Source organism: Microcebus murinus, chromosome 14 (genome assembly GCF_040939455.1).
Source record: "Microcebus murinus isolate Inina chromosome 14, M.murinus_Inina_mat1.0, whole genome shotgun sequence".
NCBI lineage: Eukaryota > Metazoa > Chordata > Mammalia > Primates > Cheirogaleidae > Microcebus > Microcebus murinus.
Window position 1 is genome coordinate 38,676,382 of NC_134117.1, and position 18,573 is coordinate 38,694,954.

Genomic DNA, 18,573 nt, shown 5'->3' on the forward strand with positions numbered 1-18,573 from the left:
TGACCCTTCAGAGACAGGTCTGAAAGGAAGGGCCAGGTTACACACCACAGGCCAGGAACTGAGGAGAAGAAATGTAATTGTTTGAACCTATTTATAACCCTGGAGTAAGGAACAACACATGGAGAATATCCTTGGTGAAATGAGTTTGGAGCAAGACAGTTGTGAATTTTCAGCTTCCTAAAGCAACCCATACTGACTGTGTACCTCTGCAAGCATCCCAACCCCTCTGATCCTCTTGTCCTCATCTGTAAAAGGATGTTATTATATATGACATTATGGTGTGAAGTTCCTAAGTACCAATATGGCACATAAAATGTGCTCAGAAACCCCTTCTACAGGTGTTTTCTCACCTTTTCTTCTACTCTAATTCTCCTTAAAAGATTTAAATCATGTGGCACCCAAGTTGTGAATATATCTAGCTCCCTCCTGGTCCTCTTCCAGCTGGTTCCACACTACTCATTTTGGTTGCAGTGACCAAGTTCTGCTGTGCGCTGCCCGGGCTCCACGGCCCCCAGTGTTTACCCTCACCCCTTCCTAAAAGCCTGGCATGTCTGCCTGAGGGTGGCCTGCAGCTCCTTGTCCAGACTGACATTCAATTCTGTGGGTAGAGTCAAAATTAAGGCCACCATTATCTTAGCAGGTCCCAGCTCTTGGATTACACACTCCACAATAGCCCACTCTATCCTCATGAAACCCCAGGTGGAGCTGTCCTTTGTCTGGGGTCGATGCAGGGCTGAAGGTGAGCCCAGGCCCGGGAGCACCTTCTCCTGGAGGTCCTGGAAAGCACACGAGACTATCTCAGTTCTCTCTCTCTCTCTCTCTCTCTCTCTCTCTCTCTCTCTGTCTCTCTCTCTCTCTCTTTCTCTTTCTCTCTCTCCTTCCCTCTGTCCCACCTTAAGATTGAAGGTCAGGAAGCTGTTTCCCAGGTAACAATCCAATCTAATGTCATATGCACAATAGAAGGTGTAGAAGGAGTCTCAGTTGCCAAATGTATTAGTGTCCTAAAGCTTTCACAATAAATTACCACAAATGGGGTGGCTTTAAACAACATAATTTTATTTTGTCACAATTCTGGAGACTAGAAGTCTGAAATCAACATGTTAGCAGGGTTAGTTCTTACCGGAGCCTCTGAGGAAGGTTCTTCCATACCTCTCTCCCAGCTTCTAGCTGCTGCCGACATTCCTTGGCATCCTTTGCCCTATAGGTGTACCACCCTAACCTCTGACATTCTCCCTGTGTGTCTTTGTATCTCTCTGTCCACATTTCTCTCTTCTTATAAGAACACCAGTCAGTGGATTAGGGCCCACCCTAGTCCAGTGTGGCCTCATTTTATCTTTATTATATCTATAAAGATCCTATTTCTACATAAGGTCACACAGGCGTAGGTCCTGGTAGTTAGGATTTACACATGTCCTTTTGGGGGACACAATTTAACCCACAAGATCAAGGAATGAGAATTCCTAACCAAGGACACTGCCCTGTTTCATTTTTCTTTCTTTGGTTTCTGGGCATCCTTGCCCAGTTTGTGTTTTTATTATTGGGTTATAGGACTTGTTTCTGTATCCTACATATCCTTTGATAGATGAATGTTTTGTGAATATATTTTCCCAGCCATGGTTTGCCTATTTGTTTTCTTAATATTTAAGAAAATAAGTTAATATTTAATTTGATAAAATAAAATTATATTTAAAAAATTTTAATGGTTATTTTATTTCTCTGATCTAAGAAACTTTTGCCTGATCCCAAGTTAAAAAGGACATCTGTTCATTTTCAACCTAGATTATTTTTAGCCCTTATGAAGTAAAACTTTAAGAGCAGGTGGAGATAGAGAGATAGAGGATAAGAGAAAGAGAGAAGAGAAAAGAGAGACAAAACAACAGAATGCAAATAGAAAACAATATGACAAAAAAAGAATAACGATTCTTATGATCCTTTGTACTTCTGCACAACTGGTCAATGCAGTTCCAATGGAAATCTCACCAAGTTTTTGTGGAAATGGAGAAGATAATTCTAAAATTTATAGGGAAATCTTGAATCTAGAAGAACAAAGCTAGAAGGCATACTGTGCTAGATATTAGTTCCTACTATAAATGTATAGTAATGAGGATAGTGTAGTATTTGGCACAAGCATTATCAAGTAGATCAGTGGAATAGAAAGCCTAGAAAAAGTCCCACACTTATATAGTTACCCAATTTACAAAAATGTACTACTCTAATTCAATGGAGTAAAAATGGTCTTTCTAAAAAGTAGTACTATATCAAGTTGATATCTAGCAGGGATACAATACCTTCCCAACAAAGCTATTAGGAAAAAAAAGAAGCAAATACCTTCATGATTTTGGAATAGGTGAAGATTCCTTAAACAGGACACAAAAATTTCTAACCTTGAAAGAAAATATGAATAAATGAGACTTTCTTAAAAATTAAAAACTTTAGCTTATCAAAAGTCAACATTAGGAGCAAGTCAAAAACTGGGAAAAATATTTGTGATATATATAGACAAAAAGGACTTATATCCAAAATGTAAAAATAACTTACAACACAATAAGAAAAATACTGGCTACTTAAACAAAATGCAAAAAACATGAAAAGGTACTGTATGAAAAAAGATATCCAAGTAGCCAATAAACATATGAAAAAGTGTTCAACATTATTACATGTTGGGAAACACAGATTAAAACCATGGGGATGTAACATTTTACACACATAAGAATGATCAAGACTAAAAGAACCAAGAATATCAAGGATGTGGAGTACGTAGAACTGATACACATTCCTGGTGGAGTGTAAATTCATATGCTCCCTTAAGAAAACTGGCAGTATTTACTAAAACTAAATGCATGCTTTCCCCATCACCTACCAGTTCTACTGAACAGAGAGTTAAGAGAAATTAGTGCACCATGTATACCAAAAGACAAGAACAGAAATGTTCATTAGTTCTTTTCTTAATGACCAAAAATTGGAAGCCACCCAAGTGCCCATTAACAATAGAATGGATAAACTGAGGAATGGGAACATAAGGGAACCCTACATAGCAATGAAAAAGAAATAACTATTGCTACATGTACCAACATGAATGAATCTCACAGATTTAATTTTGAGTTTAAAAAAACCCAACAAGATATAAAACAGTATATACAGAATAAATCTCTCTATATGAAGTTCATAAACAGGCAAAATTAAAATATAGTAATCAAGGTCAGAATAGTATTACCTAGGATTAGTACTAGGAGTAGTTATAAAGGTGCTTCTCAGGTGCTAGAAATGTTCTCTATCTTGATCTAGAAGGTCGATACATGGGTATGTATGTGTACGAGATTCATTATCTGTTCACTTGAGATTTATGTTCTCCACATAGTTTATTGTATCATTAAAAAGAAAGAGAGAAAGCTACAAAATAGATTCATCCTCTAAATACCTGAGACTTGCTGAAGAGCTATGGGATTAGGCTGGGGTGATGTCATTAGAGGAGCTCCCTCCCCAAAGAGAAAGAAAGGCTCAATAGAGCCTTACATATTTATACTTTAGCAAGTTAACACCACTCTAGCAAAAGTATTATAGCTTAATTGAATTAGATAATTAATATAAGTACAAAATGTAGAGTCTGGTTCACAGTAAATATTAAAATACATTATTAGTACTACTACTACTACTACTTTTATTATTTTGTTGTTTGTAGTAGTCATGTTTAATGACTGAGACTGAAACAGAAACTCTCATTGCACCATTGTTGGGTTCTTCCCACTTCTCACTTCCACATCCCATGGTTTAATCCATGTTCCTCATTCTCTCCAATTGTCCACAATGGAAAGACTCAATAGTGGGTCATTGATAGAATTTATCTTCCCAAAGCACACTGTGGGCTTGTTGGCTGCAGTAAAGAGAATGTTCCCTCAGAGAGGGAATTCACAGACTGCCAAAAAAGGGGAGGAACAGGGAATATCATTCCACATGCCATTTGTCAGTAACACTACACAGTCTTCTCCAGAGCCAACGTTGTTGGGTTCACCATTGTTCCAGTTGGTGTAGGTCACTCTACTTCCTGTCAGATCCACAAACTGGCCTTCTGTCTCCTCATCTGTGATGCCCAGGAGGGCTGCTTCCCCAATTAGATTCTGGATGGCCGTGTTCTCTTCGGCATTCCTGGGGATGGCCATAGAGCCCTGGAACTGGGCACATAGAGCCTTCACTCTGTCAAAGGTCATCTTTTCACCATTGGTCAAGAAGATCTTCTGCCCAACTCGTTTGCCCAGAGAGAAGGTCAGCCCTAAAATGTGAAAAAGTCGGTGACCCTGGATTATCTTTAGCCCAGCTCAAGGTATTTCTCAAGATAAAGGCTTCTAGAGTAGAGTTGCTAGGTAAAATATAGTATATCCTGTTAAATTTAAATTTCAGATAAAGAATGATTTTTTTTAGTATAAGTATCTTCCATATAATTTGGAGGGCATATTTATATTAAGAAATTGCTTTTTACCTGAAATTCAAATTTAACTGGTGTCCTGTCTTATTATTTGTCAATTACGGCAACCCAAATGTGAAGAGACAAACTGGCACAAAGGCCTTTGTCCTTTTGGATCAGAATTGTAGGACACATATAATTTGGAATTCTGAATTACACTCTACTATTAACTTGAGACTAAATGAAAATGTCTGAGAATATTTTTCCCAGGCCAGAAGGAACAAGGTAGGCTCCATGGCCAGTTCTTAACACCAGCGTAACAAAGGGGCATAGTTACTGTTTTCAGTGAGCAAATATTAGAGGGATCAGGGTCTCTGGAGTCAGACTGACTTCAGTTTATAAACTGCCTCTGCAACTTGTTAGCTCTGTGCATTTGAGTAAGTAATTTAACCTCTGTCTCCATTTCCACCAAAATGGTGTTGTGAGGATTTCATGAGATTGGAATATGAGCAATGCATTCAGTAAATATTTGTTGCCTTCTACCTTTCCCAAACTTCAAGCTGCCCGGAGAGTAAGAGAGAAAGCTTACACTTGTTGATACGATCCAATTCTAATCGCAGAGCTTCTATTTCTGAAGCAGCCAGTCTACAATCACAATCTAGACAATTAAAACAGAGTGAAGGAGCACTGTTGAAAAGTGGGTCCCATAACTGTACACAGAAGGCAGTGGGGTATCTTTTTCAAACTGAAAAAAAAAAGTACTTTCTTCGACATTGATATTTATACTTTGAAGGAAAATAAAAAATACCGAGAAGCAAAATGAAGGAAAAAAAATTTCTATTTCTGCCCAGCCCTGAACCTCGCTGTATCTATTTACTGTATCCAAAGACACTTTATGCAACAGATATATCACATGCACACACTATACTTCCGGATTACCTAGCAATCCATAGGCCAAGTTCTTTATTAATTTTTTCCCCCAAATGTATTGTTCTATCAAGGCAAAGAGAAAATCTCTTGAGGCATTTTGAGCTGGTAAATACTGACTAAAAAGATTGCAGGGTTTTACCTTTCGGGAGGGTTTCTTTTCCTTGCTTTATTTTCCCCCTGAGTTTGTTCTGTTAGTCAGGAAACCACGATTTGTGAGAGTTGCCCATTATCCCAGTGGGGAGGGCATGAGGCAGCCACATGTAGCAGATGGCCAAGATGGCCTCAATGCAGTACAGCTTCTCTCTGAAGAAACTGAGTCCATTTCCCTACTTGTTGAATCTGGGCTGGCCTTGTGGCTTGTTTTAACCAATACAAGGTGGCAGAAATGATAATGTATGTGTTCTGAGCCTTCAGGAGGCTTGAAACTTCTATTCTTTCTACTCTTGAGAATCCTGTCGTCACTACTATGTGAACAAGCCGTGGCCAGCCTGTTGGATGATGAGAGATGCATGGCTCAAGAGCCTTTGTCACTCCAGCTAACATTCAAACAACAGCCAAACATGTGAGCGAGACCACTGGCCATCAGTTGATCATAGACACGTTAGTGAGCCCAGCTGAAACCAGCAGAGAAATCACTTGTCTGATCCACAGCATTGTGACTTAAATAAATGCCTATGTTCTTAAGCTACTAAGTTTGCGTTGGTTTCTTATGAAGTAAAATATAACTGACATACCATGGCTATAAGTTTTGGGGAAAAGCAATGTAAGAAGCCCACTTTGAGATGTCCTCCACCCTCTCTCTGGGACCAGAACCTCACATTGGATGGTTCAGCTGAAGGAGAACCCAGGCTTGACTCCTCCAGCGGGTGCCTGATGCGGGAGTTGTCCCATTAGGCTTGTCAATCTACACTCAGGCACTGACAGAAATTCCCAGAGGCTCTAATAATAAAGACAGGGCCAAGGGCAACGAGTCACGAAACAAATTTGGGCATCTTCCTGTGATGGGAAGATGCCAAATTTGGGCACCTCCTACAAGGTACTCAAGGTCTCAGAATGCTGGGTGCTCTCAGCTCAGACCTTGCTGGGGTGAGCTCCTTACCTGGGTTTTTTCCAGGGTCTCCTTTTTGGCCCTTTGCTCCTGGTAACCCAGGGGCCCCGGAGTTTCCTGCAGGCCCGGCTTTTCCAGGAGGGCCCTGCAAGCCTCTGAGCCCTTGGCCTGTTGGGAGACAAAGGAAACTTGCCTCAGTGTCTGTGCTCTTCCTCTCTTTCTCCCCAGTTAAACACCCAATCTCGTCCCAGGAGAGTGAGGAAACCTTGACCTGGGCTGACCTATCTGAGCCACTGCTCCCTATAACCCAGAGAAGAAAAATTCCTCCTGTGTCCCATGGGATGTCCTGGCCTGTGGGCCACTTTTCCTGGACAGGCGAGACAACCATTTGTCACAAAGTACGGTGTGGAATTCTGAGATTCCAGAGAATCAGAGCTGTATCTCTATTTTGAGTTACAACATGTAGTGGAGAAAAGTACAATCTAGCTGCATAGCACATTACTCTCCTCATATCTCCTGGCAGTTTCCTCTGGAAAGTAAAGCATGGCAGAGACAGAGCAACACAACCTGTACCTGGTTCTCCCTTTTCTCCCTTGAAGCCATCACGCCCATCTTTGCCCGGGAAGCCGTTGATGCCTGGGGTACCACAAGCAATCACAGGGCAGGTCTTTTGGATGTCCTCAGAGGTTACAGCTTCTGAGTAACATGCTGCCATCACACTCAGGAGAAGGAGAGGGAGGGATAGAAACAGGGACATTGTCCTCACCTTGGTGTGGGGAAAGTTGAAGGAGATTATCTCAGCTTGTTCAGTTAATCAATACATATTTACCAAACATGCCCTCTGTCCTACAACCTGGGCACAAGGCACACACAGGCTCTGTAGAAATAAATAACCCACGTCTGGCCTCCAGACTGGGGATTCAGAAAAGTAAATATTCATTGTGACATTGTGTGATTAGTATTTTAACAAAGGTAGGCACAAGAACATGCAGTGGGGGCCCTAGGGAGGAGGTCACCTGTCCCCTGGCCTCTGGGGTTGCTGCTGCATGGCTGTGGATGTGCTTCCCTTGGCAGTGAGAACAACTGGAGCTACACATGGCCAGCTCACTCATGCTGTTGGGGGAAGGGGAATCAGTGGAGACCCAGGTGTGAGTAGGATCTCCCTCTTTCCCCCACTTCTCCTTTGAGCCCATCAGCTTTCTGAATCCCGTCTTTTATCTTGGCAGATGATTTCCCTCTAGGGCTAGTTAACTATCATTTACTCAGTGGCACCACCTGCAGGTTGGTGATTCAGAGAAGGTCCTGACTTTAGATCAAGCATCTACTAGTCACTAACATGGCTCAGAATTAACCTGAGTCTGCTTCCTCTTGGCATTTTATTTCCCAGGGTGAGCATTTGCTCTGGAAATTTCTCACTACCTTGGCCCTGGCAGGGTGCTACATTCCTCTTGGCTTCCTGGCAGGAATTCCCTGTGTTTTCTGAGTTCAAACCGCAGGCTATTAGACAATCTGCCTTGAATCCCCCACCCATTTCTCAATCTTAACATATCATCTGCCCTTCCAAGCTTTCTTCCAGCTGTTGCTGCCTAAGAAAGCTGAGGAGCCTGGCCCCATGGGTCTAATCCTCCAAGGATCCCTTTGAAAACAAAGGCAGACTCCTTTGCAAAGGGTCAGGTAATTGAGGAAGGCCACAGGTGCCCCAGCACAGGCAGAGAAAAGAACACCCTCAACCTGATTTCTGCCTGCCATCTCCCTCCCTCCCCCCAGCCCACCCCAGAAAGCCTCCTCCAGGCCCCAGAGGCAAGTCAAGTCCTGAGACTCTTGGTCCAGGAACCCACATTCATTCACTAGAAATGACTTACTGGGGCTTCTGCAGAGCAGCGATTCGGTGGTGGCAAGGAAGCTGGCTCTCTAGCCTGGGACTCTGGCAGATGCCTGCGAGTGAGGGAGGAGGCTGGGCTCAGTTATATAGGGCCCGGTCAAGTTTGTCAACAGGGATAGCCCTGGTTGAAGGGCCTGGCCTTCAACCCCAGATTAATAAACAACACTTAGGACTGCATGAAATTCTTCTTAGCAGCTTCCAGCACAGTGGTAGGCAGCTGTCTGCTTTAACACAGCACAGTTCCACCTGCAATTGCCATCCATTTGGCAATTCTCATTGCTGAGCTACCATAAGTAGGTTCACCTGGTTAATCATGTCAAGATCCTTATTTCCAACAGAAAAACATAGATACCCATGAATGCACACACATTTTCATGCACACCAACTATACACGCAGACACGCACATGTGCACACGCACTCGTCCAGGAAGGCATAGCTGGCCTCTAGCTGCCGTTAATACACCAAGACCTGCCTTAGGCTTTGCATTTTGTGTCTCCCTACTTGGACAGTCTCTTCAGTGCATGGCTGGTTGGCTCTTTTCCTTCCATTCAAATATTCCTGTCTCAGAGAAACCTGCCTCGATTGCTTTATCTAAAATAGTTCCACCGAGTCAGTCTTTATCATATTAACTTGCATTATTTTCTTTTCTATTACTTACATTATATGATATTATAGCCATTTACTTCAATTTTCTATTTTTTATTGGGGCAAAATAAACATAATATAAAATTGATCATTTTGATCATTATTATTAAGTGCACAACTCAGTGGCATTAGGTACATTTGCATGGTTGTAAAACCTTTGCCACCATCCATCTCCAGAAATTTTTCATCCTTCCAAATGGAAACACTCTACCCATTAAACAGTAATTCCCTATTTTCTCCACCCCCAACCACTGGTGACTAGTATTCTGCTTTCTGTCTCTATGAATTTAACTATTTTAGGTGCCTCATATATGTGGAATTATACAACAGCTGTCCTTTTGTATCCGGTTTATTTCATTTGGCACAATGTCTTCAAGTTTCATCCACATTGCAGCATGTGTCATTATTTCATTTCTTTTTAAGACTGAACAATATTCCACTGTATGTACCTATATACCACATTTTGTTGTTTTTGTTTGTTTTGTTTTTTGAAAAGCAGGTACTCCAGTTTTATTCTTCAGGAATTAAAAATCTAGATCTTACTTTCTGACCCTTTACCAGTAGCAGTGACTTGGAGGTTGTGGGGACGGGCAGAACTGCATATATATAGCTGGGGATCAGCAGAGAACATGAGACCATTGACTCATTCTTTTGTTTATTTACTCATTTATGGACATATTCAACAAGCATTCATTGAGTTAAGTGGTGGGGATAGTAATGAACCTCTCCTCTTAGTAAGCTTATATATTCCACATTTTGGAAGATTCATTTTTTTTTTTTTATAAATCAGGTGCCTTCATATTTTATTTCCAACAGAATTAAAGGAGTACATAATTTAATAATTAACATATAGATCATTAAGTATAATTCTATTGATAAGCCACTTTGTATTTTTTCTGTCATATAACTCAGAATAAATTCAAATAATTGAATAACACTGCATCATAAGACACCTGCACTCGAATGTTTATAGCAGCACAATTCATAATCGCAAGGCTGTGGAAACAGCCCAAGCGCCCATCAATCCAAGAATGGATTAATAAAATGTGGTATATGTATACCATGGAGTACTATTCAGCTCTAAGAAACAATGGTGATATAGCACATCTTATATTTTCCTGGTTAGAGCTGGAACCCAAACTACTAAGTGAAGTATCCCAAGAATGGAAAAACAAGCACCAGATATATTCTCCAGCAAACTGGTATTAACTGAGTAGCACCTAAGTGGACACATAGGTACTACAGTAATAGGGTATTGGGCAGGTGGGAGGGGGGAGGGGGGCGGGTATATACATACATAATGAGTGAGATGTGCACCATCTGGGGGATGGATGATGGAGACTCAGACTTTTGGGGGGAGGGGGGAAATGGGCATTTATTCAAACCTTAAAATCTGTACCCCCATAATATGCCGAAATAAAAAAAAAAAAGCTAGCAAAGCCAAAAAAAAAATTGAACACAAATTTAAAAGTGTTTTGTAGAATATTTAGTGATATAAAAAAAGTTCATGATATGATGTTAAGGACAAAATCAGAAAACAAGAAGCCATACAAAGTAAGTCACATAATATAAAGAGTATGTTGATAAACACACACACACACACACACACACACACACACACACGCACGCACACACACACACACACACATGCAATTAAAAGTGTCTGTTGATTATGTGATAGGGGATTATTATTATTATTATTTTTCTTTTTAATATTTTCAAATTTTCCTCAATGGCTATGTATCTTTATTACAATAAGAAAAAATGAATTATCAGACTGAGGAAGATTTATTTTTAATAGCAAAAAAAAGACACCTCAAAATAACCCAATTGGCTTTCAACATGTGAATGGGTAAACTGTGGTACATCCATACAATGGAAAAGTCACAGAATAAAATAAGGAAAAGACTACAGACTCATGCAATAACTTGAATAAATCCCAGGGGCTTTATGTCGACTAAAAGAAATCCAGTGTCAAAAGTTTATAGGCTTTTTACTATAACATTCTTGAAATGACAAATTACAGTCATAAAGGACAGGAGTATTGTGAGGCCTCCAAGCACCAGAAGGGATGTGGGTGAAATGCCCTTCCAGGGCCCTCCAACAGCGCCTGCTGCAGTGGCAGGAGGTGGGACGAGGTAACTGAATCCAGGTCACAGTGGAGGTGCTGGCTTTGATCACAGTGCTTACTTTTATTGTGTACTAAGTACTGGAAGTCAGGAAACTGCCCTTCAGACCCTGACTAATCCTGGAACTAGGCTGGGAGCGGGTGGGCAGCTGGGTGGGAGGTCAATCCAACAGGTAAGCCACGAATCTCTGTGCTGCGCAGCTATAGGACCTTCCTGCTCTGCACAGTCTCCAGCAGGCCTTTCCACCACGAGGTGCTGCTCTCCACACATCTCAGCCTGATGGCCCACTCTGCACTCTGCTCCATGGTGAAGGCCACTGTGTGCATCTGTCTGGACTTTAGGCTCCACTGCCTTCCCTCTGGCAGCCCCACCAGAAATCCACCTCACCCCAAGAGGTTGCAGAGACCACTGCCTCTCTAACTGGGAGGAAGACTGCACCCCCCACCCACCCCACCCCCTTTCCTGTAGCCTAGACTGCAATCCCAGCTCTGCCACTTCCCTGGCTGTGTGACTTTGGCCAAGGTCATAGCTCCAGTTTCCTCTTCCTCTTCCGTGAAAGAGATATCATGGCCTTGGCTGTGGAGTGCTGTGCCCTCAGCTGGTCCACACTTAAGAGTGCATGGCACACAGCTCCCATGACAGCTTGTTTAGATGGGGCCTTCATTCCCTCCAGGGTGACTGTTCAAATGATCTTTTTGCCTTAGGAAGCAGTGTTCTTGGGCAGACCTATCTGGGAGCCTGAGCTGTGTTATCAAAAGGCTTAGTTTTGATTCATGAATATGAGTTTACACAAACCCCATATTCTGGCTGAACCTCAGTTTTTATGTCTATAAAAAAAGATTTTGAACACCATTCCCTTTCCCACAGGGATGCTTTGAGTCAAATAAAGGCAATGAATAGGAGTGTTGTTGTCCTCAAAACAAAGACTACCAGGAATATACTTATAGTCAAAGTTGATTATATATACACATATGTATATATATATATTTTTAATTTTTAGTTTTCTTTTTCCTACCTGTTGCAGCAGGAATATTAAGCACAATATTGTAACATAAAACTTCTCAGTAACAGGTTGCCAGAGGAGAGTTTTAGGGATTTGATTTTATGTTAGGTGATTTGGGGAAAAGATTTAAGAAACTGGAGTCCATTCTGCATAGGGTGCCAGCAAGAGGATGGGCAATTCTATGATTATCTTAATAAGTTTTTTCTAAGAGATGAGCGGAATGGAGCAAAGCAAAGCTGTATTTTGTAAAGGAGTGGCAGCTGTTTGTGGTAAGCAGAAAAGGGGCATGTTTTTCATTTTTGTGGTTTATAACAACCTTTTTGTCTGTGTGTAGACAAGATTTTGGAAGGACTTTGTGTCTCTTCACAGTGTAATTTTGTTTCAAGTTGCTGTTCTGTGTGGAACTGCTCATGGTCAGCAGGGAATACCAGGGTCTGGCTGCGAGAAAGCTAACAGCTTTCTTTTTGTCGGCAGCGTCCTTTGTAACTCTAATGTCTTTCCTTCCCACACTTTCCATCCTGCAGTGTCCTCTGTTTCCACTCATTCTATATTGTCTTTGCTTGTTTTTGCTCGTAAAGTTTTTGAGGATCTAAAAATGTTATGGGCCTTCTTTTTAACAAAGACACACACACATTCCCAAAGCATCATGCAAGGCATACCAGGGCACTCATAGGCCTCTATGGCCATGGGTGGGGAGGTAAGAGTGTGCTATGTCCACTCACATCATGGAGATCACACTTGCCCTTGAGAATCACTTTTGATTCCTGTGATCAGCTGCTTGGTACGAGCTTGGGTTCAACAAGGAACAGGATGACTCCTTCAGAGGAAACAAATCATGAATGCCCCCAAGGAGCATCCAATGTCATAAGACAGCTTCCTGGTGCCCTCCTTGCTCCTTTGTATCTTCTTGGGACCAGACACACAGAAAGCTTAGCTGTTGCAATAATGGATTAATTGCATCATTAATTGCCTAAAATCCCACACAGTACACTTGGACCAAAAGTCACCCTCTATGTATCCAGATGCGTGTATGTGTATGTAGTTGTGCACACGGACAGGGGGTGGGTGTATCTGACTGTGAATGTACACCTTTTCTTAAATTCTGTGTCCCCAACTGCGATTAAATGAATGCACCTGTGCTCTGGAGCCAATCAGGAAACAGACATCACACAGTGATCTATGGAGGGGTGGGGAACCTGGGGCCTTGGGGCCACATGTGGCCTTCTGGATCCTTGAGTGCAGATTTTTACTGAATCCAAACTTTACGGAACAAATCCTTTTATTAAAAGGGATGCAGCAGAGAAAGATGAAGCTTTTCTTGCCTCCTTTGTGCTTCTTAAAGAACAATCTTGAAATCAGAAGGCCGCAGGTTCCCACGGTGGCATGAGCAGGAATCAGCCCCTGTGAGCACAGGCGGGGCTTAGAAGCTGGTGGCCTCACTGGTTGCGCAGCGGGAGTGGGGTGCGGGGGCAGCAGGAGGCCTGGAGCGTGGTGTCCCCACCCGGAGAGCCTCTGCTTCCAGGGGATTATGGGAGACACACCTGGGGCGAGGGGGACGAAGGGAGGGAATCACAGCAGAGGTGCAGGCAGGAACTTCAGGCCCTGGTTTCCCTGTCGCGAGGGCTGCAGGATGGCTGTGACACTGCTGTGATCCTACGCGTCCCAGCGGGCGCTCCGCAAGAGGTTCTCACCCTCACAAGGCATGGGCATCTGGGAACTGCCAGATCCCCCTTTTCTTGCCACGTGTCTCTAGCGCCCTCTTGAGAAAGCTTTTCACTGTGCGCACTGGGCAAACAGGTTAAAGGACTTCTGGCGTTTATCACAGAGCATGTATTGAAGGATAAGTTTGGAGCTGAGACCTTTGACTAAATTTCTTTTGATTATTCAAAATGCGTCCGTCTGACCTTGTGTCAGAAAAATGAACAACACTCCCTATCCTACATCCCTTTTTAAAATGCATCTTGAAAAAACTAGTCTTCCAGTAAGCATTGCCGGTAAGTAGTTTCTAAGTTTATGTGTCATCATTCTGTTTAAAGTATATTTGCTAAAGTATTTGCGTGCATGTGTGGTTAACCATAACCTACGTTCATATCTCTTTCATTTGGGGGACTTTCTTCTTTGTACTATAAAGGAATGCAAAGTTATTAAAATTCCTTAAATGAATTAAGGAATACTTAATTATTTATGTGACTCTCATGAAAGATGTTTTCATTGATTTTACCAATGGATGACCTGTACTAGCCACATTGTGAAGCTATGTATGAAATTAAACTATAATATGAATAAATTTGAATCATGAGAAAATGGTTTTAAAAGTCACAAAGAAGCACATATTGGTGACCATCACTGATGAATTTCTGAACTTTATTATGTGTAATTGTGTCGCTAATAAATCCTAATAAAGTTACATTTTTAAAGTTAAAAAGAAAAAGTAGGTGTGTCCACATATCCGTGTACACGGTGAGTCTGCAAATGCCCTCTGTCTGCAGACGCAACATCAAGGGCTCCTCCAGCCCCGCCTCATGGGAGAGAGGGAGGCAGGCAGTGGGTGGGCCTGGCTGGCTCTGGGCTTTCAGGCTGCCTCTGGGCTTCATTCTTCCTCCCTTCCCAGGCACAACAAACTGGCCCCAGTTCAGTCCACTTAGGTCAGGGTGAACTCAACCAATCCCCATAAACATCTCTCTGGAACAGGATGTTGGGGGTATGGGTGAGGCCGTCCTGGACAGGAAGATAGAGACCCCAGAGTAGAGTGACTGCCTAGTGCACTGGGGGCTAGGGGTAAGTTAGGAAAGATGTTCTTTGCTGGAAGGGCCAAAGGGAGGCTAGTTCCACAGGGCTGGCAGAGCTAGGCACTGGCTATGCCCTCCCCCCTATATCTAGTTGGGTGTCCACCCGCTAGACCCCAAGTCGGGGGAGAGGGTGTCAAGGACAGGAGATGAACACACATCTGATCCCACTTCATCCTCACCTGAATGTTGTGACGTCACCTTGTTGAGCCTCAGTTATTCAGCTGTAAAAAAAGGCTTAAGGAGAGCATTTAGCAATGATAAATGTGTCAGGAATGCTAACTTGGAAAGCCTACTCCACGAAGGAAAAATAAACCCTTGTTATTTTGAATGAAGACCCAGAAGGATTGCTTCCTGGGATAGGTGGGGATGGACACATGGAGACTTAGAATAACCAGGTCAGACTACCCAGGAATACCTGGACCCAAAGTGACTCCTGTGTTGAAAGAGCAATAGAATTGTGGAGCCGGAAGAACTTGTTATCTCAGGCATTGGAGGCTCTGTATGGTCTCCAAGAGCCATGGTGAGGGATGAGGGCAGCCTGGGGTTTGAGGACCCAGAGCCCTTGGAAACACAAACTTTGCTGTGTCCCACTGGGAAGTGTGGGTCAGCCCTGCCATCTTCTGGCCGTGCTTAGAACTGCAGTGGGTGGAGCGATGCCCGGAGAGATGGACCGTCCCCACCCTGTCTGCTCATTCTACAGATTACCTCCTGGACATGACCATGTGTCAGGCTCTGGGACAGAAAGAACCTGGGGAGACAAAGGAAAACTTGACTGCCTTTGTGAGCTCACAATATACTGGGGAAAAATGACACAAATTCACATTAACACAATTTCTGCTATGAAGAAAACAAATGAGAAGCTGAAAGAGAAAATTATGGAGAGATCATCCAAAGACTGCATGGTCAGGGAAGGCCTCTCTGGGGAAGAGAAAGAGTCCTTAAGTACAGAAGTGCAAGGAGGCACATTTCAAGAAGAAAGAAAAGCATTGAAAATGCCAGGAATAGCAAAGATCTCTATCTTTCAAAGCCTTTGAAAGACTGAATTTCAGACCCAGACACAGGTCTCTTGAACCTCTCAGGGTACCACACATCATGCATATAGCAGCACTGTCTTTCTCCTTCATCCTTACCTGCCCAAATAGAAACTCTGGGCTGTAGATTCTGGGCTTATACTCTGATCTCTGCATTCTGAGATCTACTCTCCTTGTTGGCCTCAGGACTTTGACCTAAGCTTTTACTTTGAATCTGGAGTTCTAAGTTGAGGGTCTGGTCCATGTCTTGACAGTCTGGACTCAGGCCATCTGTCTCTAGGCTTGGTTCTCTGAGATCTCAACTGAAGGCTAGGCAATTACAGCTCCTAGCCCTTCTTCTCTGGCCTCTTAACTTAGACGTCAGGAATCAGGAAACCAAGGCCTTGACTCTATGTTGTGAACCGTGAACCATGAGTCACTGGTTCTGCTCCAGGTCAGATGGCTCTGGGGTCTGGTGGATAGTGCTTCATTGGAGGCTACTCTTCTTTGAGGTTGCTGCTCTGGGCTGTGGCATTGAGATTTTAGCTTGATTCTTCATTGCGGCCAAAACCCAGGCAGTTAAGTCTTGTATCTTACAAAGAATGAAAGAGGCTCTTGTGGATACACAGGGAGCTGGGGCCTGCCAGTGGATAGTTCCTCCTCAGGATCTTCCCTTGGAAATACAGGGAGAGATTTGTTCTGGGAAGCTCAGGGGCTCAGATGCACATCTTGAGGACAGGCCAGGACTTCCCTGTCTCTGATGTCTCAACCCAGCCCAGACATAGACAGAAATGGAGACAGACAACTTCAGACACTGCACTATGAAATCAGGGCAGAGAATCCGGCTCACTGTTGTCACCCCTATCTCACGCATTGCCTGGAACATGATGGGATCATAACAAACATTTGTTAATGGATAAATGAAGTAAATATCAATTCTACGCCAAAATTGCTGAAGAACAGTAGACAAAAATGGAACTGACAAGTCATCTGAAAGGGGTTCAGACTGAAGAAGCCTCAATCAAAAGGTCAAATTGACATCTTGAGGAGAGAGGAAATGAAACGACTGAACCTTGTCAGCAGAAAGAAATGGATCCAGTCTCCCAGGTTATTACCTGTCAAGGCAGATCATGACTAACAGCAAGAGGTGGGATGTTCTGAAGCCAATAACCTGATGAACCATGAAAATGAGGAGCTAGAGACCTACAAAAGGAATTCTGAGATATCAGAGAAATGCTGGAAATACTATTTCTTCTTCTCAGGGACAGATTCTGTCCCTGGAACGAAAAGCTCATGGTAATTGGCTTGGGAGGCTGAATAATATATCATTATTGCCAGACAGGAGGTTGCAGATCTTAGGTCAAGAATAAAGAAGGAGAAATTTAATTCTAGCTTCTGGAAGTGGATCCCCTTGTATTTGATAATCAACAGAACACTTGGCAGGGAGCATTTGCTCCCAGGTACCTAGGCATGGGGTGCTGGTTCTTCTGGGATGTGGTGGCCCCACACTACTCTGGTCAGCTTCCAGGCTGCTCTGCACCTCCACTTTACCTTGCAGAAAGATGAAAAGTGTTTGTTGCAATGCATTTTAGAAAATAGCTGTCTTAGTCAGTCCAAGCTGCTATAAGAGAAAACCACAGACTGGGTGGCTTAAACAACAGGTATTTATTTCTCACAGTTTGAGGGGCTGGGAAGTCTAAGAACAAGGTGCTGGCAGATCTCATGTCAGGTGAGGCACTCTTCCTGGTTTGTAGATGGCTATTTTCTCATTGTGTCCTTCCATAGAAGAGAGAGAATGATAATCTCTCTCATGTCTCTTTTTACAAAAGCACTAGTCTCATTCATTAGGCCCCCACCTTCATGACCTAATGACTTCCCAATGCCCCTACCTCCTAGTACTATCACTTGGGGGATTTAGGCTTCAACATATGAATTTGGGGGGACATGAATATTCAGTCCATAGCAATAGCTAAACCTGCAGGATTTCTTAGAGGGAGAAGAGAGAGAGAGGGGGGGGGTGATGACTCTGGCAGGGCCCAGAGAAGTCTGAATCCATCCAGGTCTGGTGCCCTGGGTGTCCTGGCTTCGCAGGGTCTTGCATGGAGTGGACCAGGCTCAGCTGCGAGAACCAGGGGGAGGTAGCTCAGGCTGTGGTTCCTCAGCTTTGACTTCCTTACTAGGGAGACTGGACACTTAGGGTCACCAAGTTCCTCTCTTGCATGGTGGGGGAGGAACCTGTCCCCTCAGCTGTCTCTGACTGCATGTGCTGAGGCCTATTATTTGAAAACCTGGGTGTCTGGGGGCCAGATGACAGCTTGTGATATGATTAGTTGTGACTATCTGCCCATGTGAGCCAAATCAACATTGTCCTCAGAAATGTTACAGGAACTGAGAAGATTGGAGAGAAACTGCACCTTTGGGAGAGAGGGGTGTTGCTGAGGTCCTGGGGTTGAGGCTCTTGCGTTATAGTTTAGTGGGTCAGGTTAAGCAATCTTCATACCTTGGGCAGTGGCTGAGTAATTCCGATTAGAGAAATAGGGCTGAGACTATCAAGGAAGCTCTTCTGAATATACTGTGGCATGAGACAGACTGACATTTACACTGGGGCCCTAGAATTCGCAGGTTAGGTCACTTGGAGTCAGTGATATTACTTGACTGAGCCCCAATATTCTCTCCAGTAAAATGGCTTCATTAACATGGGAATCGCCTCTCAGGGTTCTTGGGATGTTACAGGGAT

The 18,573-nt window shown here is 43.2% G+C and overlaps 1 protein-coding gene across 3 annotated transcripts; it reads right to left on the bottom strand.

The window, feature by feature from the left end:
• Positions 1 to 3,340: 3,340 nt before the first annotated feature.
• On the bottom strand, positions 3,341 to 8,352 carry MBL2 (mannose binding lectin 2). 3 transcript variants are annotated; one of them, XM_012762862.3, is made up of 6 exons: positions 8,240 to 8,321; positions 7,394 to 7,490; positions 6,951 to 7,143; positions 6,429 to 6,545; positions 4,989 to 5,057; positions 3,341 to 4,267 (listed from the first exon to the last, which is right to left on the bottom strand). In XM_012762862.3, the coding sequence occupies exons 2-6, from the start codon at positions 7,487 to 7,489 to the stop codon at positions 3,894 to 3,896; spliced, it is 849 nt and encodes a 282-aa protein (XP_012618316.1). In that variant the 5' UTR covers position 7,490; positions 8,240 to 8,321; the 3' UTR covers positions 3,341 to 3,893. The 3 variants fall into 3 exon arrangements, with proteins under 3 accessions (XP_012618316.1, XP_012618317.1, XP_075866117.1); XM_012762863.3 differs by lacking the exon at positions 7,394 to 7,490 and having other exon boundaries at positions 8,240 to 8,352; XM_076010002.1 differs by lacking the exon at positions 4,989 to 5,057 and having other exon boundaries at positions 8,240 to 8,324.
• Positions 8,353 to 18,573: the final 10,221 nt, after the last annotated feature.